Below are 26,366 nucleotides of genomic sequence, written 5' to 3'. Positions count from 1 at the left end.
ATAAAATGACTACTCTGGAATTATTCTACATCATGTCACATGTATTTCCTATATCAATTTGCTTATAACATTTCAGGGAATGAGGAAGGATAGAATATGGAATTTAAAACTTAATAAAGTTAATGTTATCTGATCTTAAAATAATTCAGGAAAATTAAGCAATGGGGAAATATCAATTGTTAATGAGTAGCCAAAGCTTTTTGTTCTTCCAGTTAAATTTTATTATTCCTTTTCCTAGCACTATGCAACTTTTTTGGTAGTTTGATATGACATTGAATAAGTATATTGATTTGGGTAGAATTGTCATTTTATTGTATTGGTTTTGGCTACTCATTAACAATTGATATTTCCCCAATTGCTTATTTGCATGAAAAGGTAGTTTAGTGTTTTGTAAGCGTGTCCATATAATGCCTGAGTTTGTCTTGGCAGGTAAATCCCCAAAATTTGATATTGTCTATAGTTATTTTAAATGGAATTTCTTTTCTATTTTCTGTGTGTATATCTGTAAATTCTGATGATTTATATGGGTTTATTTCAAATCTCTGTAATTTTGCATAAAATTAACTAGTTCAACTAATTTTAGGTGATTCTCTGTGATTCTCAGTTACATTGTTCATATTATCTGCAAAGAGCAATAGTTTTATTTCCTCATTACCATTTCTAATTTCTTCAAGTTTTTGTTTTGTATTATTGCTCTACTTAGCAGTTCGGGAATAATATCGATATAGTAGTGGTGATAATAGGAATGCTTGTTTCATCCTTGATCTTATTGGGAGGACTTCTAGCTTATACCATTTCAGATAATATGTACTATTGGTTTTGTTAAATACTACTTATCACTGTATAATGCTTTTGTTACCTGTTGTTGTCACCATATCTTCTCAGAAAATGTTTTTCTATAAGTTGATAATACTGATCGATATTGGAGGACACACAAGATAGGAGCTCATGAATAATAATAGAATCTACTACTCTTTAAACAACTTTGGGAACTTTAGGAAGAACTGATGTTTTTCCTCTGGAAACAAGTTTCAGTGCCAAGTGAGTTTGGAGAGTGAGTCCCCAGAGGGAACGCTATAGATTTTTGCCTTTCCTTCTATTCCAGAACTTTAGGCAGTACCTTGCCCTTAATAAGAGTTTTTAATTTGTGCTTATTGATTGACTGATAGTAAGTACTTAAGAAATGGTGTTGATTGATTGATTATTGAAAGGATTTGATCTGAAGTTCTCCAAATCTAAATACATCACATTTTATATAATATTACATTCTCTTGGTAGGAATCTTATAGAAACTTTCCTTGCTGCAAGGCTGCCCTAAGCTTAGAGTGGAAGGACAATACACTCTCATTCAATTATTACTTCAAGGATATCAACAAAATGCTTACACTGCCCATCTGTTGTCTCTCATTCTCCTATTGTGACCCTTTATGTCCCTTTTCTCTCCTACATATGCTTGATGTATTTTATGATACTACTCAACTGAATGTTATCATCCCTGGTAAATAACGCTGCCTTGCATCCGTTAAATATCTTTCCATTGTTAATTGGGTTACTTCTTCCAGGAATGAGGTCCCAGGATTCTTAAACATAGAAATGAGAGGTGAGTAGAAGAAAAACCATAGTGTTTGAGCTCCAAAGACCCACTGATAAATACTGAGTTTCTTTAAAAGAAAAAGAACAGATCCATTTCATGCTATAGGACAATATATTTTCTTGGAGTATTCATTAGACAGCAGGTTACAAGAGGTATGAAGATCTCAGAGGCCAGAGAACTGGTACCTTATCATTTAAATAGAACTGGCATCTTGTCATTTAAATCAGCGTGTTGCTAATTTAGATCACAATGCTTTCAATAAAAGAAAGATCTGAGGTCTGAATTCCAAGGAAAGAACCATTGATTCAAGAGTGGATGAGTTCCACTGGGATGCAATGACTTTGGTAGAAACTTGGTGGGGAGGAGGCAGAGTTGTTAACCCACATAATCTTGGACTTCACAGGCTTTTAAGGGATTGGCTTTCTCTATAACTTTGTAACTACAGGACTCCTCAAGGAAAATTTCCTGGCAATTGACTTTGTCATATCCCACAGGAGACTTTATCCTGTTGAAAGAAAATTGGGCAAAGATTAGGATGATGCTTGGGAATGGATGAATAATTTATTAACACACCCTTATTCCAGAGAGCCTCTGATCTTGACCTGTCTTCCCTAACCACCTAATGAGCCATCTCAATCCACCCACAGTATGCTAGTCAGCATGCACTAAAGCTCAGAGTCACATAGCTAAAAAGTTTCTGACCTTGAATTTAAATAGAAAAGAATAACAGATCCTAGATTTCGAACTGGAAGGTACCTTAGAAATCATCAAAGTTAAACCCCTCTTTCTTTTTAATAGATGAGGAAACTGAGGCTGAGACTGGTCCAGTGAGTTGTTCAGGGTCACACAATCAGGTTATGAGCTGAGATTGTAATGTAAAATGTCCTAGATCCTAGATTTCAAACTCGAAGATATTTTAGTCGTCATCAAGGAAAATTCCCTCTGTCAAAATCCTTTCTTTTCTTTTTAATGGTTGAGGAAATAGAGGTTTACAAAAATCAAATTTCTTGCCTAGTATCACAGAAAGGCAGCATGTATATGTTGGAGGAAGGTTTTAAACTCAGATCTTCTCAACACCAATTTCAAGGCTCCATGCAATGTTTCCACTGCAGAGATTAAAGTCTTGCTTTACTCTTTCCTGATTGGATCACATCCAGAATATCGTGTTCAGTTCAGGGAGTGACCTTTCAAGAAGGAAAGGTTCCTTCATTTAGGGCACATTCACAGGGTAACAAAATGAAGAGAAACAGGGTTATAAAAGATTATATAAGAATTATAGACTGAAGAAAGGAAACTTCTGTCATGGTGAACAGGGTATATTCTTGCTCAGGTTGCTTGGTCTCGGGGAGATGACTTAAGAGTTGTAGATGGAGACTGAGAAGAGTATGTTTTGAAGTGCAATGAAAGCTTCCTAACCACGAGTAGTGTCCACCAGGGGAAGGAGCTGTCCTCACTAATGGCCTTTAAACAAAGGCCCATCTTCTTAAATAGGTATTTCTGGTTTCCAGATCAGTCCTATACCATTGTCCTTAAGGTCCTTTCTGGATCAGAGATTTTTTCATTTTACTGCTTGTTATTAAGAGCTATCCTTAACTACATGCTGCAACAATTTATTCCTTCTGAAGTACAGCTACACTTCTTACAATTATCCTTCCATTCACTATTGAAGTCATGGATTATGCCACTGGAATCCTTGCAACCTAAGACAGAACATATGAAAATCAGAAGAAATTTCTGCCCAAAATACAGTTCCTCTTTCCAATTGTAATTGATACCTCTAAGGAAAGATTTTATCATGTCCAGAAGACCACCCGTAATGGTACCGACTACATCATTCTAACAATGGAAAACTTGGAGCAATTTTAAGATCTCCAAAGGAGGTGCTACAATTTCCCTTGTTAACCTCTTCCAATGTTTTACTAGCCTTAAATCAAGAGCAGCCTTTAAATCATCCTCTAAGCCTTCCTAGTGATAATTGGAAATGCCTAATATGTTATTTTGGAAGATATGTGTTAGCAGGGATTTTTTCTGTTTTTTCTTTCATCTTAATTTACTTTCTATGATTAATTTGAACTTTGTAGTTGCAAGTTTTTGCATACAGTAGATATTTAATAGATGCTTGTTGCATGGAATGATTCTGTAACTACTTGAGGAACAGAGGAGCCTGTTGCTTTGCTCAGCATCACAAAGTTGATTAAGTGTCAGAAGTTATTTAAATATTTAAATCCAGATCTTCTTCATTTCAATCCTAACTCTCTAACCACTGACTCATGCTCCCCCTTAGATACATGCCATATGGAGACATTAAGTAATTAAATATTGCTCCTTAATTCATGGAGATGGTGGGAAAAGGAGAGTGTATTTTTAGACAGCTGCCTATTTTTTCCATCTCAGGCACATCTTTAGATTAAATCCATTTTTCCTGCCTTTTGCCCATACTCCCATCCCACGAATCTTGGCTCTAATGAACACAGATCATTCAAGCTTGTCCCAGACTCTTTTCTTTCTAAACAAATCGTCTTGTCCTTAGAATCAGGAAAAAGTTGTAAATCAAGATTTACCTTGTAATTCCTTTGAATCTTTATCCAAGGGCAATAAAGAGCACTGAGCATCACATAATGTCACAAAGATAGCCAAAGCAAGGAGGACACGTAGCATTGTGTTCTATTTTTAAAAGAAAAGATTAACATTAAAGGAGAGTTAGGAGGGCAAATGGCTAGAATTTTTTAAGTTTTATAGCTACCCTCCCATTTTTGTTCCACTATTTCTGCCCAAAATACAGTTCCTCTTCCCAATAATGGACCCTTCCTTTGAAATAACAGTGTCTAGAGAGGGCATAAAGGATAAAGTACTACTTGAGTCCAAACTGACCTCAGACACTGCTATGTGGCCTTGGGCAAGTCAGCCTGTCTCAGTTTTCTCATCAGCAAAATGGGGACAATGATAGCCTCCCACATTGTTGTGAGGACCAAATGCAAGAATATTGTAAAAGTGTTATTAAAATAGTCAAGCCAAACCAACACAGTTAAACAATTAGGTCTCATAGGAGTCCAGGATTATAGATTTAAAGTTAAAAAGAATTTAAAGATTATTAATTGTAGCACCCTCGTTTTACAGATGGGAGAATTGAATCCTTGACAAGACCCTAACAAGATTCTGCCTTTTTCAAAGTGCCCCAACTAGTGACAGATACATGGTTAAAGCCTTCATCATACTGATTCCAAATATCCACTGTATATATCCATAAATACACCTCTGTATAGTTTACTTTCTGTGTCCACAGTCACCCACTTTTCTGACAAGAGGAGACAAATAATTTGTGGCCAGACTCAAGTCACTTTTTCACTCTAACTGCCTCAGTTTCCTGCATTGTAAAATGGAGATAATAACACCTACTTCCCAAGGGACTTGTGAGATAAAAATTGTAAAACACTTAGCACAATGCCTAGCATATAGTAGATATAAAATAAATGCTAGCTATTATTGCTTCATATATCATGCTGCATAATAGCATGTGAATGCTATTATTATTATCAATAAATACATTTTGTCTTCTATTCTTTGGAAACAAAATTGATCATTGCATTTCATCTGAGTTCAGAAGACAAGGTTTTTCTTTCCATGTATATCATTATACTTCTTTTGATATTTCCTGAGCCTGCTTTCTTCACTCTGTATCAGTTCATTCAGATCATCTCATATTTCTCTGGTTTCTTCATATTTTCCTTTCTTAAAGAACAATGTTCCATTCTTTTCCTTTGCCATCATTTGTTAAGCCAGATTCAAGATTCTGAATTCTTGAATCAGGGACAAATTCATTAGTAAGGGAAGAGGTTTGGGAGAGAAGTGGAGAAAGTAACAGGGATGGTGATGTTGGCACAGAGTACTGCCTGACTGCAGGTACAATCATATTGAGAGAAGGGATAGCCTGTTTCCCAGGAATAGGACATGATGACAACAGAATTTATGGAGGTAATTGACATGTTACAATTGAGATATAAAAAAAATAATGTATCTATGATTTAATGGACAATGGAGGCTCCAGGGAAGAAACTGTCTCTACTAAGGCAGAGAACTGACTTGTGCTCCTTTTAGACTTAGCAAGGTAAGTGAAAGACAACTAGGATATATGAGAGATAAAATCTGAACCCTGAACTTCCTGATTTGTAGGCCTGTTTCCTCTCTACATCATACAGTCTTTCTATAGGGAGCCCATGAGAAAATTTGCCAATCAGTCCCACTGAAGACTTGACAACTTTCAGGAGAAACCCCAATTCCTACCTCACAAAAATCCAATAATAATATCTCTACTTCCCTTCAAAGATGAACCCTGTTACTTACCATTGTGACTTAGAAGTCTCTCTCTTCCAATGAACTGTTGCTCCTGAAGGAAACCAGGTCACAGCTTTTATATATATATATATCTATATATAGGTAGTAGAAGGAGATTACAATGATTTTGCAATAATACCCAAGAGGAAGTAGAACATGTCAAAAAAATGGACAAATAGAATTATAAAAACAGAGGGCAGGCTGCCAACTGGAATGATTAGGTACAATATGAATTATTAGCTTTATGTTGCATTAGATCTTTATTGCACTTAAGTAACCCTGCCCAATACCTGCAAGAATATTAAAATATAAAAATCACCATATTGGATCAAAGAGATAGTCTCATGTGGTGCAGAATTCTGACTCTGTCAATGCCATGAAAGGATGTTTTGGGAAAACTTGGTTTCCTCCATGATATTTCTCTCCATAAGTTAGGGACAACTTCTCAAACATTCTGTATTTCTCCATAATAATCCACCATTGGTTCCAGGGAAAAGATTCCTTAGATCTAGTTTCTTACCTTCTGCCTTTCAGTCTTTAAATGAGATTCTTGTTCTCCACTAATGCATGAAATACTCTCCTTCTCACCTTGATCTCTGGAAATTCTTTCCTTATTTCAAGTCTCAGAAGTGTCCCTTTCATCCAGAAGCATTTCATGATTCCCTTTTATATTTAGTTGGGATATATCAATTTTGTACATATTCTGTATTTCTCTTAATAAAATATGAAGGTCTTAAAGAGAGTAACTTTTGTCTCATGTTAAGTTACAGCTGCTTTTAGGCAGTTAGTGATACATGGATAAAGTGCTTAGTATGGAAAATCTGAGTTCTAGTTTGGTCTCAGACAAATAATGTATGACCCTGGCCAAATCACCTAACTTTTTAACTTAAGTTTGGGTTTTCTCCAACTCTAAAGTAAGGTTAATAATTGTACCTTCCTTATGAGATTATTATAAGGATAATGTGAGATAATGTTAATTAAAAGTGTTTAATAGCACATCATTACTGTCACATAGCAGTTCCCATAAAAATGCTTATTTCCTTCCTCATCCCTTTTTAATTTATTTTTTTTATTAAATAACTTTTTATTGACAGAACCCATGTCAGGGTAATTTTTACAACATTATCCCTTGCACTCACTTCTGTTCTGATTTTCCCTCCCTCCCTCCACCCTCACCCCAAGATGGCAAGCAGTCCTATACATGTTAAATAGATTACAGTAGATCTTGGATACAATATATGTGTGCAGAACCGAACAGTTTTCTTGTTGCTCAGGGAGAATTGGATTTAGAAGGTATAAATAACCTGGGAAGAAGAACAAAATGCAAGCAGTTTACATTCATTTCCTAGTGTTCTTTCTTTGGGTGTAGCTGCTTCTGTCCATCCTTGATCAATTGTCCTTCCTCATCCCTTGCTTCCCTTTAGGATAATTCATTAAAAGCAGGGCTCAGTAGGAATGTGGCCAGGACAGAAAGTATTTGTAACAGCGAGAGGTGCAGGCGTGGTTTTGGTTGGGTCATCACAGTTGGGTTCCCAAGGCAGCAGGTGGGAAAGTGGGCACTTCAGAGGAAGGAGGATGCAGAGAGAGGCTGTGATCTTAGATGCAGGCAGAAGCAAGCACCACTTGGGTCACAGGTTACCTTAGGGTGAGCTTGCCCATGCCCATTTCACCTAGAAATATTCTCTCTGTTTGCCACCTCTACATTTAGCAGGCTGTTCTTCCACCACTGTACTGGTGACTGACTTTTATATTTATTCTCTATTATTTATAATTTCTTAAATCTAGACCAACAAAACAATAAATCCAATGCTGCGTTATGTTTTTGTGATTTCCAAAGTGCATTACTATTGGCTACTGCAGTAGAAAACTGGGCTGATATCCATAGCATCAGGGTCGATGGCGACCTCAACCTTCCTTTGTCGGGTTTCAGCTAAATTCAGAATCAATCATATTATTGTGAGGAAATTCCAAGAAGGAAGAGAACACAATTCAAGGAGTTTTTTACCCACAAGTAAGACTGTAGGAATCCCTCACTCTTCAATCTCTTAGATCTGCTTTAGGGCTCCAGCAATGAATCCTACATCACCTGGGTGACTGTCTTTATAGCTGATTGTTATTGCTGGGCTAATGCACAGGGCCTGAGTGGGAGACATTTCCTCCCCTTCTCCACCTCCCCTGCTCCAGTAGCTCTCATTCTGTGGATACACTGGATTGAGACCTACCTTCTCAATAATAAGAACACTGTGACTAGGAAAGTTTGCTAACCTTATACACCTGGATTAGTCGAAGTTTGCTAACCTCATATTCCTAACTCTAAGTGTAGTCAACCAAAGCAATTGTTGGAACATAGAATCTTCCCAGATCAACCAGTGGTCAAAAATGGAGTCCCTTTTGCCAGCTAGATACCAGCAATAGGCCAAAGTTCACTGGATTTCTTGAGATCTGCATGGTAAGGGGATGTAAAGGACCCACTGAAGGAATTGGTGGTATTAAATCTGAAGAGGAAGGAAGGGATGGTACTTCATGTATGTGAATATGATGCCATAAGGAAGAAGGATTGGACTTTTTCTGCTTATCCCCTTCACCAGAAATAGGAGCTGTGAGTTGGAGATTCAGAGAAGCAGAGTTAGGCTCAACAAAAGTAAACTTGACTAATACTTTGGGTTCTAGTCAACTTGAAATGGGATCCTTGGAGATCGGAGGTAAGAGAAGATGTTTAAACTCATTCCTGTTCAGGAACAGATGGTAAAGGATGGCTTCTAAGGTCCCTTTCAGCTCAATGACTTCAAATATCCTCCAACTTTAAAGTTGGATTGTCTGAAAAATGAGAGAGGAAAAATCTTTTTCTACTAATTCATCTTTTAAGTTGATTTTTTTTCTCTTTTAAACCTGAGTAAATTCATCATTTTTCAGAGATAACATTTTAGATTTCTCTAGTATGTTAAATATATGACTTTAAATGCACAAGTCAGATAGATACTTTTCTATCTAACAAATCTAGATCTCCCTTCCTGAGGTGCTTTAATCTTAGGGTAAGCCTGCTGAAGGTTTCACGAGAATAGCCAGTTCTCTTGATATGCTGAATATTCACTCACACTCATAAGATTTCTGATTCATTCCCTCTCTCAGCAAATATTTATTGAGTGCCTATATGGATGTTTTCCCATTAGGCAGGCTATTCTATCACTGTACTGGTGACTGACTTTTAAATTTATTCTCTATTATTTATAATTTCTTAAGTCTAGAAATCTATCACATCAACAAACAATAAATCCAATGCTGCTTTATACTTTTTGTGATTTCCAAAGTGCAAATGTTCACAATGGAAATTAATAATCAGCTCTTACGAGCTGGTTCAAACTGACTCTAACACACCTTTACCTCCACGCCCCAGTGAGGCATTAGAGTTAAATTTCTTTAGAGACCCTCCCTTAGTCAATAAGACTCCAGTGAGTCTCATCCATGGATCTAGCTAACATTGCTTTAAAATAGAATATGGGAAGGGGAAAGGGACTGATTTTATTGGTTAGGGGAACTCTCCTGTAAGGACTTTCTCTTTATCAGGCAGGTCAGCCCCTATATATAGTATTTTTAAATTAAAGCTTTTATTTATAAAACATATTCACAAATAATTTTCAACATTTACCCTTGCAAAACCTTGGGTCCCAAAAATTTTTCCCTCCCTTCCCTCCATCCCTCCCTAGATGGCAAATAATTCAATATATCCTCCATATCTTACATATAATCTTAATTTAATAAAGTGCCTAGAATGCTGACAGATTGCAAAGCCATTATGTCTTAGACCAGGACCCAAAGAAAGAAGGATGTATCATTATTAGATATGGTCCCTACTGACTTTCTAGGGAGAGAAACAAGAATCATTATTACATTTGCCTATTCATAATTGCAAGGTACTTGAGCCAGGTCTCAAGCACTGGGCCAAGGTTTAATAAGATGTCATACCCCAGTCACATCATTTCCTTTGTATAGTATTCCTAGCCTGGTGTGGCAGGGAAATATAGCAGACCCAGTGCATCTGGATTTCAGGAACAATCTGACAAAATCTATTACATTTACAATAAATTAAAAATAGATAAAGATAGCCTCAGGTTTATGGGGCAGACTACAAGTTTTGTAGATGTTCAAGAGGAAGGGAGCTCAGTGAAAGATGGTGCAGTTAGAAGCAGATTGATAGAGGAGCAGGGATTTAATTGGGGCCTTGAGCACTGGATAGAATAAACTTAGCAGAGGAGAAAATGACAGCATTCCATTCAAGAACAAGGCAGGAGTTTACAAAAGTGGGCTTGACTGTGTTCTGGGTGAGGCAGAGGAGAAATCAGTCTATGTCAGAGGGAAAATGTTGGGAATTAAAAGGAAATAAACTGGAAAGGGGAAAGTAGAGCTAGATTCTGCAGGATCTAAAAAGGCAGGCATAGGCATTTGGATTTTGTTTAGACTTCAAAGGAAAGTTAGAGAAGCTTGCTGAGCAGAATACTGTCATGATGAAAGATGAGGCATAAGGTGAATCTGGTAGGCAAGATTGATTGGGGACATAGAAAGTGAAGGGAAGGCGAATGGGTAGGAGACTATTGAGATCATGCAGGTACAAGTAGAAGTAGGGAAACCAATAGAATGCATCGTTGAAGTCAGAAATCTGCTCCTACAAAGCTGCCTAATAAGGTATGGACTCAGAAGATGCCCTGATACCTTCCCTCTATCACCTCTTAACCTTATTCCTAGGTTTATTTGCCAGCCAATCAGGGAGCATTATGGGAGCTGATGGCAGCCTTGTTGCCCCAATTTCCACACAGCTGCCATGGGATAAAGTTAGATAGTTCCCCACCAAGACTTTTGTGACTAAGAGATGAGGGAAATCATGATTTCATACCAGTAGAAGTGTTCATTAGGAGGCTGGACAGTCATATGAGTGGGATGTTGCAGAGGCCATTCTTGAATGAGATTAGAAGTTGAACCTGATAATATCCAAGAATTCTTTCCATCTCTAGCTCTAAATATCACTTTGTTGAGTGGTCAGATGGAAATGATGAAGTGCAGGAGAAAGTGGAAAAGGACCAATTGCCGTGGGTGAAGTTGAAAAGAAATCCTTTAGGCTGAATGTCAAGAAACCCTCATAGTAATTAGAGCTGTCCAGAAGTGAAAGAGGCTGCCAGAATAGGTGGAATGGTCAGGATAGGTTGAAGTTCATCAAGGAGAGCCTGGACTATCACTTGCTGGTTTGTTGCAGAAGGAATCCCTTCTTTTTATGCGGGAGATTGCCTGGTCCCTGAAGTCACTTCCAACTTCCATGGAATTCTCTCCTTCTCCATTTAAACAACCACCATTCCAGTCTGGGTCCTGGTTACCTTTCATCTGGTTTATTATTTATCTCTAATCACCTCTAATCTCTCCATCTACTGTAGTTTTAACATTGCTGCCAAAAAAATAGCCTTTCTAAGGAGACTTTCAGAAACCTGCAATTAGCCTCCCTTTCCCAAGATTAAAACAAGCTTCCTAGCATATTGGGCTCACCACATCCTGCCACTTTCTTAGATTCTGCCACACAGGACTGGCCCTGCCCTGGTACGTCCTTCTATCACTCAAAATTACTTCTGGGCATACCTGTGCTGGGAAATTTTTAACATTTGACTCTCCAGGAGGGGAAAAAAGCTATCCCAGCAATTTTGAAGTTTAATTAATTTGCATGATTAACAGTTTTTCTGTGTCACTTCCTTAAGTCTTGGCAATGAATGAAACAATAAAACAAACCCTGATCTGTTTTCCAATTTCTAAGGCGTTAATATTCACATAGAATATTTAACACCCGGATCTTAGCTCTGGTCCTAATTCCAAAACATTCTTTTTTTAATTTATTTTTTTATTATAATAACTTTTTATTGACAGAATCCATGCCAGGGTAATTTTTTTTGTAACATGATCCCTTGCACTCACTTCTGTTCCGATTTTTCCCTCCCACCCTCCACCCCTCCCTAGATGGCAAGCAGTCCTATATATGTTGAATATATCCTAGTGTATCCTAGATACAATGTATGTGTGCAGATCCAAACAGTTTTCTTGTTGCACAGGAAGAGTTGGATTCAGAAGGTAGAAATAACCCAGGAAGAAAAATAAAAATGCAAACAGTTTACATTCATTTCCCAGTGTTTTTCCTTTGGGTGTAGCTACTTCTGTCCATCATTGATCGACTGAAACTGAATTAGGTCTCTTTGTCAAAGAAATCCACTTCCATCAGATTACATCTTCATACAGTATCGTTGTTGACGTATATAATGATCTCTTGGTTCTGCTCATTTCTTTCCAAAACATTCTTGACTGTTTTTATGAGTCTTACTAATAACATTTGTCTTTCTTTACACCCATATGACAATGGTAACTGCATACTGATGAGGTAGCTTGTTTATACACCATGTAGACATCGTGTTGTGATTTAGTATCACGGCTAATAGTCAACTGCTACTGACCAACCATGACTTTTCTATAAATTTGCTCTGTAATATCACTTTAATTAGCTGAGCCTCAGTTTTTGTCATCTGTAAAATGGGGGTGAAAATAACCTGCCTATTTGTAATTTGATTGTATTAAATGGGATGAGTAATATTAAATCACTTGGAAAAATATAAAACATTGTTCCAATATATGTCACAATTAAGATACTACTTTGAGGCGTTAGGGTCCTTGTCCCTTCTTTTTTCTCCCCACCTTATTTCCGGGAAAAGAAAGGCTGGGGTCACTTCCTTCCTTCCAACAATTTCGAGTTTTTAAGATTTCTGTGACTTCTTTATGAGTGTGATAAGTGGTAGCAAGACACAGAAAAAATTCAGAAAATTCGTCTTCCAGGTTCTTGAAGTATTTTAAAAAACCAAATTTAGTAGCAAACAGGTTTGTAACCTGAAGAGGCAAATTCCTCCAGACTCTGGAGCTGTAGTTGGGGCTGGTTCTTCTGAATCAGGTAGGTTACCCACTGGATGAGAGATTGAGCCAGGAAAATGGGAGCTGAATGTAACTGGGACCCTCTCTCCAACTCCTAAGCTACACGTCTATCTGAAAGTGAATCAGCTTTCGATTCAACTGGCTGGGAATAATGTTGGGTTCTTTTTTTCAGCATCATTTTTTTGTTCAGTTGGGGTTTGATGTGTTCATTATATACTCATTCCAGGATTTGGATGATAGATTGGGTACAGGCATGAGATGTGGAAATAGGAGGAAAGGATTCAGTTGTATACCCTAAGGACAGATGAGTAATCTCATCATTCAGAGAAATCCAAAAGCAAACAACAGAACATGTAGATAAACAACAAACATTGAGGATGGTGGTCAGTAAATTGGCTCAGGATCCAACTACATTCTTACTGTTGGTGCCTTCTGTCAGTTAGCTAGCCTCTACCCAGACGCCTACCCTGCTGGTACTTCCAGTCATTTACGTGTTTGTCACTGGTTCCTGATACATTGAACTTTCGGGATCCCAGAGCCTCTCTCCCTGTGGGATAAAATAAAGGCTGTTACTCTGAGTGCTTGTATGAGAGCTCTTCTCAGAATCTATTACCCTCATTCAGGAAGACCCCGACATTAACTCTACACAACCCAATTTGGATGTTTTATCAGAGGAAATCCCAAGTGGAGACAATGACCAAAATGAGCCTTTTAGTCAGCTGTAAATTGGACTTCCTTTATCAGAGTAAAAGGAGAAAACATTGAATCTGGCCATGGGTTATAATGGCAGCAATGATAGTCACCCTACTGATGGAAATAGAAAAGTTGAAAGGCTTCGTTAATTTGAGATGAGGAAGAAAATAATGACCTGGTTTTTGACATGGTGAATGTTCCAGGTCTGGTACTCAGGGGAGAGTCAAAGGTAGAGAAGCAAGTTGACTTGTATCTGCTTAAATGATAGTTATTTTTGTTAAATCCTTATAATGCATTTATATGCCATGAAAAATGCTTCTTCTCTTCCTGAGAAGGTCATAAGATCACAGAGCTAGAGCTGAAAGGGACCTCAGAGGCTATCTAGTCCAACTCTTTCATTTTACAGCTAAGAAAACTGAGGGCTGAAGAGGGCCCCATATCAGGGCCACATAGAGGAAGAATCTTGAACTTGGCTCTTTAAGCAGCACCACAAGAAATCTGCCTTTTGTGGTCCTTATAATTAAATACTCTGGACATCTGGCTCCTGTTCTATGTGTAATGCTGGAGAAACTGAGGCAAGACAGAGATTAGGGCTTTAATATTTTAATAGTGGAGAATTTAGACTAGTGAAGTCATACTAGCCATAGCCAGCCACCTGGATCAGACTCTTGTCTCAAAGTATCCAGCAATGAGCAAATAATGCCAGAGACTTTCATAGGGTTCCAGCTATCAGGGAAATAAAGGCAAGGGCAGGGGCCAGAGCACTGAACTCAGTGAACTCAAGAGTGGAAAGGATCATAACTTTTAATTCTGACAAGTTGGGGGTCAAGAAGATGGACTAGCAGGAGACAGGAGGTCTGGACCCAGGTGATACCCTGTTGGAATCTTTACAAAGTGTTAAGCCATTGGAGTTGATTTGATCTTAGAAAGAGATATTTTGGGCCAGAACTTGAAACAAGGTACTAAGTGGAACTGATTGAACAATGCTTGTGTTCACACCTTTAGAGAAGCTCATAAGTATCTAAGAACTCAATGGAGTTCACATGTTTGGGAGATTTCAGAGAGCATGCTGGGAGATATCCCACAATCCCATTCTCAGAGAAGTAGCATAAATACAATTCCAGTGAGTGACTCAAGGGAGTTCTGGGAAACTTCGACTGGGGTTGGAGACAGAGCACTCTGGGAGATACAGAAGCGTACTCGCCTCAGTTGGAGATTGAGAAGCCACGACTCGGTGCTGGCTGGAGGCTGAAGAAAGCAGAGGCAGAAGCCAAGGACAAAGCTGCAAGATCTCTTGGAGCCAGGCAGAGAGATAGGCCTCAACTAACCGGCTAATTTGGAAGGAGAAATAAACGTTTGCACTTTTACCAGCTAGCTGCAATTTTGGAGTAATTATTTATTTCAACTGAGACTAAGGCTGCCTCCAAGAAAACCACCACAATACCCAAATATTTGAGATAAGCCATCTGAAATTTTATGACCCTTTGGAATGCCAGAGTGACCAGAGCTCTGTAGCCCTAATTATCTCAATTCTAATGGCCAGGAAGGAGGGGTGGGTTTGCCACTAGGAAACTGAAGTAGAACAAGTCAGAGGAACTGAGGCAGGAAACTGAGGCATAACATTTACCTTATAACTTCTAACCTTCCAGACATGTCCTAAAGAATAAAGTGGGACCAGAAAGTGTAAGTGTACAGTTGGCACAGAGCTTTTGACATAAAGTTATCACTGCTCAACACTTGGTGTTTTCTGTGACTAAATCTTTAGCATTTCATAGCATAATCCAATGCATGTCACTTTCTATGGAAACAAGCCACACAGGGCAATATAATTGTGGGGAAAGTCCCTAGGTAGCAGCCTCCTTAGAACCGCAATGCTCTACTCTCTTCTATTAATGCAACACTTTTTTATCACAATGTAAGAGCCACTGAATGGAATATATGCACAGGTGTGCATACAATGTAGCTAGATGTCTCTGTACACTGGTGAATAAAACCAAAAATCTATACTTGCCATGCTTTTCTTCGATGCCTACAGAAATATTCATCATGGGAGAAAGGATTCTGTTCCTGCTCCTCTGATTTTAATAGCATACAGGTAGATGCTGACCAACATGAGGGTCCAAAGTAGGCAACTGTGTAGGGAAGAGGGGATAGAAGAAACTCTATATTTCCCTTTGTAGAGAAGGGAGCCTCCAGTTCAGTGTGTGACCTTAGAAAAATATTCCCTCTTCCTCTTCTTCATCTATGTTATTAGTATTTACGTTTTTTCAATCATCTGACTCTTTGTGACCCCTAATGAGATTTTCTTGGCAGAGATTTTGTAGTGGTTTGCCATTTTCTTTCTCAGCTCATTTTATAGATGAGGAAACTGAGGCAAATAGGATTAAGTGGCTTGCCTAGGGTCACACCACTAGTAAATCTCTGAAGCTAGATTTGAACTCAAGAAGATGAATCTTCCTGATTCCAAGGCCAGTCCTCTATTCATTTCCCCTCCTAACTGCGCATATCATCATCATAGCTAACATTTATATAGTGCTTACTATGTGCCAGACACAGTACTAACTAAGCACTTTAAAATTATATCACTTCATCCTTACAGCCACCCAGGGAGGCAGCTACTATTATTATTCCCATGTTACAGATAAGGAAACTGAGGCAAATAGAAGTTTGAGTATCTTTCTGAAAGTCACACAGCTAGTGTCATAAATTGGTTTTGAACTCAGATCTTTCTAATTCCAGGTCTAACACTCCATCTACTTGGCCACCTATCTGCCCTCCTAAGATGTCAGTGTACATTTTTACTCAGAAAGATAAGAGAATGATGCAAAGCTATGATATGCTTTGAACTGTTTAGAAGAATTAATGCTCTAAGCTGCGAATTTTCAATGACTCCACAGAGGCTAATACAATGACAGTGGGAAAAGACTAGTTGAGATCCTTCCATGGCAAGATCATTTAAAAAATGGAAAATCAATCCATTTTAATCTCCTAAGTCATAGACTTTTAGGTTTGTTGAATTGGAAGGAATCTTAGTCCAACCTATGCTAAAAAGAGAATTCTATCTCTAGCATCATTGATGAAATTCAACCTTCACTTCAGGCTGAACATCCCTATAGTGAAAGAGATGGTCATTGTCTCCTGACACAACCCACTACGCTTGGACATCTCTACATTCTTAGGCAGTTATTTCTTTTAGTAAAGAGCTACAGTATCCCTCTTTTCAACTATCCAAGGCATTTGGGGTTAAGTGACTTGCCCAGGATCACACAGCTAGGAAATATTAAGTGTCTGAGAGCAGATTTGAACTCAGGTCCTCCTGACTTCACGGCTAGTGTTCTATCCACTGTGCCACCTAGCTGCCCCAATTTATATTTTTCAAAGATTTTTATATCTTTCCCTCCCCAATATCGTCACTTTTACATATTTTCTCTTTTCCATTTTCCTCCCAACAGTGAAAAAAACTGTTACGCAACAAATGACTGACACAGATTGAGTCTGATATTGTATGGAGTATTCTATACTCATAGCAGGAAGGAAGGAAATATGCATTTATTAAGCACCTACTTTGTACCAGGTACTTTGCTAAGTGCTTTACAACTGTTATCTCATAAAAAAGAGAAAAGGATCTATATGTGCAAAAATTTGTAGTGGCAAGGAATTGAAATTGAATAAATGCCCATCAATTGGAGGCCCATCAGTTAGAGAATGGCTGGATAAATTATAGTATATGAATGTAATGGAATATTATTATTCCACAAGAAATGATCAGCAGTATGATTTCAGAAAGACCTGGAGAGACTTATATGAATTATGCTAAGTGAAGTGAGCAGAACCAGAAGATCATTGTACATGACAACAGTAAGATTATACAATGATCAATTGTGATAGACGTGGCTTTTTCAACAAAGAGATATAGCTAGCATTATATATAATAATCTGATACATAGACACTATATATGTTCATGTAATAGCTAGCATTTACACAGAGATTTAAGGTTTCCAAAGCAATTTACATGAATTATTTCATTGATTTTCATAATAACTCTCAGAGATAGAGGCTATTATTATCTTCTTATTATGGTTGAGGAAAATTGAGCTCACTGATCTGCCCAGAGTCATACAAAGTACCACTTCAGGAAGTGCCTGAAGCATAATTTGAGCACAGGTGTTCTTGACTCTATTCACTGTGCACCAAGCTGCCTTTGGTCACTTGCCAATTTCAAAAATTCACATCTATATTTTGATTCTTGCCACTTATCAAAACCTCTGAGATCCACAAATCCAGTAGCATAATGACTTTTCTGGAGTAGATTTTATTCCAATCTATTATTTCAGGGAGGAATAGATTATTCATCAGAGGCAAACATTTGTCACAATCTTTAAAATCACTTTATCTGATACTATAATTCTTATTGGGTTCCTTCAATGAACAGCAGAACTGATTTTGACTGGGAAAGAAGGCCCATAATTTTAGTTTCTATTTCTCTTTCCACATCCTTGTTCTGGCTGAATGCTTACCTTTTTCAAGGTCTCCAACATTAGATTCGATATCTTCCTAATTTGTTCATTTAGTATTGTAATGCAATTATTCTTCACTTCCAAACTGGTATTGCCCTTCTGACAAGGAATGATATATGTGATGCCTTTGGGGTCTAGAGTGTCAGCCCCAGTTAGGCTAGCAAATGCAGAAGTAGTTAACCTTCCTCCAGTGATTTTTCAGGGAGCTCTGAGAGAGTTCATGGGATCTTAGGATCATGGTTTTAAAACCAGTAAGAACCTTAAAGGTCACTGAGTTATAGTTCCAGAGGGAGAGATTAGAGAGAGCAGAGGGGTAAAGTGAAGAAGTTGAGTCAGGAGCAAGACAAGCACTAAAAGTGGGGTTCTTCACCTTTTGTGTCATGGTTCTTTGAGCTATCTGATGAAGTCTGTATATACTCTTTCTTGGAATCATGTTTTTGAGTGCATAAACATAGAAGACTGATTATAAAGGAAACCTTAACTATATTTGGTATATATTCAATATTTTAACAGATTTTTTTTCATTTAGTATTTTATTTTTCCCAGGCACATATAAAAATAACTTTTAACATTTATTTTTAAAAATTTGAATTTCAGATTTTCTCCTTTTCACCCTCTCATTGAGAAGATAAGTAACTCAATGTAGGCTATACATATGTAGCAATGCAAAATTTTCTATATTAGTCATGTTGTAAAAGAAAATATAAGCCAAAAACAATCTTCAAAAATAAAGTTGGAAAGTATGCTACAATCTCTATTCAGACACCATCAGTTCTTTTTTCTGGGTACAGATAATATTTTTCATCATAAGTCCTTCAGAGTGGTCTTGGATCATTGTTTTGCTGAGAATTATAATGCCATTTATAGCTGATAACTTTACAATATTGCTGTACTTTATATACAGTACCTTTCATGGTGCATCAGCTTATAGTAGTCTTTCCTGTTTTGTTTTTTTTTCTGATAGCACCCTATTCACCATTTCTTACAGCACAATATCTTCTATCACAAACACATACCACAATTTATTCAACCATCCCTCAATTGCTGGCATATTTCCATATTTGTCATCTTATGAAAGAAAAATGATGCCAAAAGGAAAACACATGAGAAAGAAAAACAACCCAAAAAGGGTCAAAATTGTACACTTTGATCTGCATTCAGATACCATAGTTCTATCTCTAGATGCAGATGACATTTTCCATCCTGAAGTCTATTGAAGTCTCTCAAAGTTGTCTTGAATCACCATATTGCTGAGAAGAGCTAAGACTATCGTAGTTGATTGTTACATAATGTTCTCCTGGTTCTACTCACTTCACTCAGCAATCATTTCATGTAAGTTTTCCAGACTTTGCTGAAATCAGCCTACTGATCACCTCTTATAGAATAACAATATTCCCTTACATCCAGATACCTTAACTTGTAGTCATTCCTCAATTGATGGACATTTATTCAATTTCCAATTCCTTGCCACTATAAAAGAAATGCTACAAACATTTTTTGCATGTGTCAGTCCTTTTCCTCTTTAATTATCTTTTTGAGATACAGACCCAATAGTGACACTGCTGGAATAAAGGATAAGCACAGTTTATAGCTCTTTGGGCATTGTTCCAAATTGTTCCCTAGAATGGTGGGATCATTCACAAGTCCATCAACAAGACATTAGTGTCTCAGTTTTCCCACACCTCCTCCAACATTTATTATTATCTTTTCCTGTCATCTTAGCTAATCTGAGAGGTATGAGGTGGTATCTCAGGCCAATTCTATTCTTTAAGGAGTTTTTTCTTCTGTGAATTTTGTCTCTCTTTCCATTTGTACAATTTTGATTTTTAAAGCTTTCTTCTCCCCATTGACTTTTTGTATTTCCTTCAACATTCGGCATACTTTGTTTTTAAGGTGTTATTTTCTTCAATATTTTTGTCTCTTGTTTTTCATGATTTTTTTGCCTCATTTTCATTTCTCTTCCAATTTTTTTCTCTGCTTCTCTTATTTGATTTTCAAAATCCTTTTTCAGCTCTTCCACAGCCTGAGACCAATTCACAGGGGTTTTGGAGGCTCTGAATGTAGGAGCTTTGACTTTATTTTTTCTGAATGTGTCTTTTGATCTGTAGTGATCACTGCAGTAATTTTTATGGTCAGAATCTTTTCTGTTGCTTGCTCATTTTTCTAGTCTGTTACTTGACTTGTAACACTGTTAAAGTTGAGTCTCCTTCCAGTGCACCAGTAAGGGTGCATTGTCCCTAAACTTCAGGGTTTTGTTCAGGTAAAATATCTTCAGAGATACTTCTAGGAACTTGTAAGTTTTCAGTTCTTCCAGGGTGGTATGGTCTAACTGAGAAGTTGTTTTGCTACTCTCCTGGTATCTGCTCTAGTCTTTGAGTGATAACAAGCACTCTTTTCTGCACTGGAACTATGAAGAAGGTCCCTGCTCTATTGTGGCTAAAAACTCTTGTCTACTAGTGCTCTTCTTCACTCTGGAACTACCACCTAGGACTGCAATCTGGTTCCAAGTATGGGTAAAGCAATTGAGTTCTACCTCAGTGCTAGCAAAGAGGCCCTGGAATCTCCTTCTAAATAGTTGTTTAATCCCTTACTATCTGTGGACTAAGTGGTCTAGAAAGTGGCACTGCTATCACTGATTCAAGACACCTAAGGGTTGGTCCCAGTTTGCTGAGGATAAGGTTATGCTGGTGTGGCTTGCATTAGGTTGTGCTCCATTCTCATTCTGGTATAACAGACTTCAGAATATATTTTATGTAAATGTATGTGACATATATGTTTGCATATGCCTTACAAAACACATATCATATATAATTAAAGTGAAAATAAATGATATAAAAATAAAATAAAGTATATATTACATAAAATGCATGTGTGTGTGTTTGTGTGTATGTGTTTCAAGTCCAGGCTCAAACACTTTCTAGTTGTGTGAACATGGACAAGTCTCTTGGCTCTGTTTGCCTCAGAGTCCTCACTTGTAAAATGAGCTTGAGAAGAAAATAGCAGACTATTCCACTGTCTTTACCAAGACAATCCCAAATGAGGTCACAAATATTCTGAACTGACTGAAAAATGAGTGTAACAATAACAAAACATTGTGTGAATATTAATAAGAATTATGTATAGTGATCAACTAATATATAACTATATATAATTATACTTACATATATTATATGGAAATATTTTATAAATAAACATATATATTTAAAATTCCAAGGTCAATCAATAAAAGTATGGAAAGTGAAATCTTCTTCCATCCTGCTTTCTCCTAGTTTTATTGTTCTTTCATTTTTGGATTTGCCTTTTATTAAAACTGGAGAACCTGGGTTTCTTTCCCTTGAGTTCAGGACAATGTTTTCCTCTTATACTGAAGTATAGTCATTTGCTTCTGGTAATGTCATTGTATCCTCTCCTTAGGCCTAATCCTGTGTAGGTTACAATCTCTGCCAAGCATGGAGTCTTTAGTATGTGAATGTGGGGTATGGGCTTTTTAGGGTGTATATCGTTGAAGTCTTATATGATCAGTTTTATGGTGTCTGGTATTATGCCTTTTCTTGTTTCTGCTTTCAGCTTCTGAATTTCATCTCTTTAGGGCACTGGTCTCTTTGGTTCCTACTGGTAAGGGTCCAAGATTTAAAAAAACTCTTTCTTTTTTTAAAAAAATTTTATTTGGAAAAATAGTAAGGAAAAAGAAAAACAAAAATAAATACAAAACAAAATAAAGCAAAATAAAAGAGAATATTGTCATGTGCCAGCAGAACACCAGGGAGGATTCAAAATATATAACAAAAATTACTAACTCAAGAAATTATATCCATGGAACCATTTTTCTGTACTTCCTTGTAAACTGTTGCTTGGTTCTCTACTGCATGCCTTATGAACTTTATTCCTTTCCCCCCTTTCATCCTACCCATTACCCCTAAGCAAGCTACAGATAAGAAAAGATATGCTTATGTATACTAATATAGATACATACATACACACACACACACACTCACATACATTCACACCATATACACAGATGTTTTCTGCTAACTTTTTAATTAAATTCTGCTCCATAACTTGCCTTGCTATATTACTTAACCTCCCTCAATCCAAGGATTCCTCCCTTGTCTTCTTCCCTCACCCTTTGTTTTACCATCCACTTATTCCTCCCCTCTTATTTCTTTATAGATTTTCAAGGATGCTATACCTTTTTCGCTTATAATGTAGTGTTGCCTAAATGGGTTATTTAACCCATTCTCCTTGTAGTAGGTTTTCCAAACTCTGAGCCTTCCCCTATAATGCCTCTGTGTATATTCCTCTGCATCTCATTTGTATAACATGTATATTATTTTTACCTTAAACCCTATTTTTGATGCGACTATTAAACATATAGTATACATTTCTCATGTAAAAATATAAACAATTCGTCTGTGTTTAAACAGTTTGTCCATGTTGAGTTCCTTAAAATTAATCTTTGATATTGGCTCTAATATTAAATTTCCTGTAAAATTTGGATTTAGTTGAAAGAAAGTCCTGAAAATCTGCAAGCTCATTGAATGTCAATTTTTCTCATTCAGATTAGATGATTTTGCTGGATATGATATTTTTGGCTGCAGGCCTAGTTCTTTTGATTGTTGGTACATATGAATCCAGGATCTGTGGTCTTTTATTGGAACTGCTCTTAAGTCTTGTACAATTCTGATTGTAGCTTCAGCGTATTTGAATTGTTTTTTTCTTGTTTCTTGCAATATTTTCTCTTTGATCTGGGGGTTTAAAATTTGATAATAACATTCCTATGTGTTTTCCACAAAGGATCTCTGAGATAGTGATTGGTGGATTTTTTTTTTAATTTCTGCTTTCCCCTCATGTTCTATCATTCAGGACAATTTTCTTGAATTTTTTTTTTTGCATTATTGTGTCAAGGTTCTTCTCTTTTTGGTCAGAACTTTCTGGCAGTCAATTATTTTATATTTTCTCTTTTGATCTGTTCTCAAGATCTGTCATTTTTCTTATAAAATGTTTCACCTTCTGTTTTATTTCCTCATTCTTTATAATCTGTTTTGTTATTTCTTGGTCTCTCATAGCTTCACTAACTTCCCTTGCCAAATACTAATTTTAAAAATTCTTTTCATCTTTGATACCCTGTATCTCCTTTTCTAGTTAGTTAACTTTTTTTTTCATAATCTTCTTGGTTTTCTTTTTAGTTTTAGTTGTTTTTGTTTGTTTTTCCTCAGTGTCTCTCATTTAATTTTTAAATTCTTTTTTAGTTCTTTTATAAATCTCTCTGGGCTGGGAGTCATTTCACATTATTCTTTGGGGTGGAAGCTTTTTTTTAAATACTGAAGTGTCCTCCTCTGAAAATGTACCCTGGTCTTCCCTGTTCCCATAATTTATTTCAATGGTTGACAATTCATTTTTAAAAATAAGAGGTATTAGTCTAAGCACCTCTAATTGTGGGGTGGGCAGATGGTGTCTCAAGTATCCCTTCAGCTCTTCCTTCTGACCAGGAATCCCAAGCCAAGATCCCCACCCTTCTGCAAGTGTCCACAGCCAGCAGCATCCCTGCCCCTTGCTTGTGCACTGGGTGTTGGTTGCTTCTTGCCCAGGGCCGCCTATCAGCAGTATAGCTGGGCCTGGCGTTCCTAATCAGCTGAGGTTCATTCAGTCCTTCTGGTCCTGACTCCACTGTTTGGGAAGGAAAGTTTCTATGGTTCCTGTTGAGGGTCCAGCCACATCTGTCTAGCCAGAAGTGGCCCTTGATGGTTCTGCAGAGCTATTCCAGAGGAATTTGCACTTCAGACAGATTAATCCCAAACCAGTGGTTTTCTTTAGATCTTTTCAGACTGTATCAGGAGGACCCCAGTTCTGCCCCAATTTTTTTATTTTTCATGAGTCTCTGTTTGCCCTGACATGCAAATTTGTTCTGTTTGTGGGAAATTGGGAAAACTTGAAATTTGCTAATTTACTCCATCTACCACCTTCCCAGAATCCTCCCGAAAATCTCTTTCTGATAAGAGTGGGCTAATTGCTGTTTAGTCATAAGGAAGATTATGAATGGTTACACTAAATTAAGGTTGAAAGAAAAGGAGAATGCCCCAGATTAAAATTAAGTTTATTTTTGGAACTCTAAATTGCAGTATGGTGTTCTTTTCCTTTGTCTCAGGCAGCTATTTGATTTAAGAGTTAAAAAGCTTCTAACAGCTCATTAATTTTTGATTTTCAAACTGTACTCCTTCATAATCATTTCAGGGATATTTCTTTCAACAAATTATAAAGGGTTTTCTGGACCCGAAATACCCAATATCCAGTTGTTTTTTAAACCCTGATATCCTTTTGGTCTTTCATACAAATAAAAAGAAGAAGGCAATCAAAGAAAAAAAACCAGATGGAGCTTGTCTGACACTGTTTTCCACATGGTATTCTTTGTTTTAAGTTATTTTCTTCATTATCTGTAGTTGTCTTCTGGGAATTTGATTCACTTTACATATGTGGGGTTTTAGCATATATATATATATAGATAGATAGATAGTTAGATATAGATATAGATATATATATGTGTACACTAAACATATATATACCCATACAAATAAATATATATACATATATATCTATATCTATATCTATATATATCTCTATATATATCTATATCTATCTATATCTATATCTATATCTATATCTATATATATGATTATGAGAGGCAGTTGCCATTGAGAGAACTGCCTTCTGACTGAGCCCAAATGTTCCTTCCTTGGAATTTGGCTCTGAAGCTCATCTTGTTTTAACAAAGCTTTAAGAAGTTAGTTCCTTACTCTAACATTCCCCAGACATTTATGTGTTCAACCATTCCTAATTAAAAGACCAGAGTTGAATAAAAATTTTTACCTCCAAAACGTGTCCAGACCTACTTACTAGATGATTTTGGTACTAGCCCAAATCCTGATCGTGGATGAGAAGTGAAGGGTGGAACTCAAGATTATGGTCAAAGAGGAGTCCATTTATTCAAAAATTTTTCAACCTTATATACTCTAATACAGTATATCTCACTGCGCATGTGCTATCTATAGGATGCTGTGCATGTTGGACTACATTAAACAACTTGCTATTGTGTGCAGATGTTTCCTTGCCACTCTAGTATAACTCTGCTTTAATTACAACATAGGTTGTCAAGCCTCCTGACATGACAGGAAGGCTGAAACACCCCTAGGGGGATGGGGAGCCAAACCAGACATGTCAGCAGGATTCCTTTTCCTGGACTAAAAGGTCTTATACCTCACCCAGAGTTCCCCCATTATCTATGGCCCAATACATCTCCCACTTCCTTTTGTTTTCGCTGAAGCATGTATACACCATTGGTTAAATTTACAAAACAAATTTCAGCATGGGAGGAATCACACAGGCAAGTAATGATATAATAAGCAATATGAATAAACAAGATACTATAAAAGACTTTCATAAGTCCTAGAAGAAAGGTATAAAAATAACTATTAATTCATAACCCCACATACACTTCCTTCAGCAGTCAAAAGATAGTCCAAAAGTCAATCTATTGCCCATCATTTCATGTGTCAGGGAATCCAATGATTCCTTCAGGTTTTGAAGTCCTGCATCAGTCTCATTAGCAATTATTTTTATAGTCATGGTAATATTCATTAGTCAATTGACATTCACATAGGGCTAACAGCTATGCTCTTTCAGTGGTAGGCATAGTCAGAGATGGAACCACCTAATGTTTCCTGGGTCTTCTCCTTCATTCCCAGGCTCTTCTCTTTTTGTCTCTCTCAAATGGACAGGGCAGGTACTTCATATTGGCACCCATTGGATTCCTTCACCATCTGAGAGACACAAGCAAACCCTCTGCCCTGAGAGGTTAACCTATCTGGTCCCTTCCATTCACCACTCTCCAGATCTCTCCTCATCATGTGACAATTATCTAAAGATACTCAGTAATCTGCTTCTGAGTTACTAACAAACTTTGCCCTTTTATTAATCTAACCAAGCGTTCTTCATCTTTTGTTAGCACTTGCCCTATTTTGACTGAAAAATGAAAGTGACTAGATTAACCCTTATGAATCTTCCCACTTGTCTGTTCTTTTTAAAACTTACCCTGTTTCTGCGTCCCAGGAACTCATCATTCCTCGTTAGCCAAACTGCTGTGGCTTTGCTTTCCAGGGTTCTGTGTTGAATGCCAATTGCCCAGACCTGCTTACTAGAAGATTTTGCTACCAACCCAAATCCTGATCATGAGTGAGGAGCGAAGGGGTGGAACTCAAGAGGATGGTCAAATAGGAGTCCATTTATG

The 26,366-nt window shown here is 37.2% G+C and overlaps 1 protein-coding gene across 1 annotated transcript; it reads right to left on the bottom strand.

The window, feature by feature from the left end:
• Positions 1–1,804: 1,804 nt before the first annotated feature.
• On the bottom strand, positions 1,805–6,583 carry LOC105749226 (beta-microseminoprotein-like). Its single transcript, XM_012540936.3, has 4 exons — positions 6,515–6,583; positions 4,156–4,258; positions 3,192–3,294; positions 1,805–2,099 (listed from the first exon to the last, which is right to left on the bottom strand). The coding sequence occupies exons 1-4, from the start codon at positions 6,581–6,583 to the stop codon at positions 1,970–1,972; spliced, it is 405 nt and encodes a 134-aa protein (XP_012396390.3). The 3' UTR covers positions 1,805–1,969.
• Between the last annotated feature and the right edge of the window lie 19,783 nt (positions 6,584–26,366).

Source organism: Sarcophilus harrisii, chromosome 2, assembly GCF_902635505.1.
Source record: "Sarcophilus harrisii chromosome 2, mSarHar1.11, whole genome shotgun sequence".
NCBI lineage: Eukaryota > Metazoa > Chordata > Mammalia > Dasyuromorphia > Dasyuridae > Sarcophilus > Sarcophilus harrisii.
Note: the sequence above shows the minus strand (reverse complement) of the source record. Positions and strands in the feature narration are given on the sequence as shown.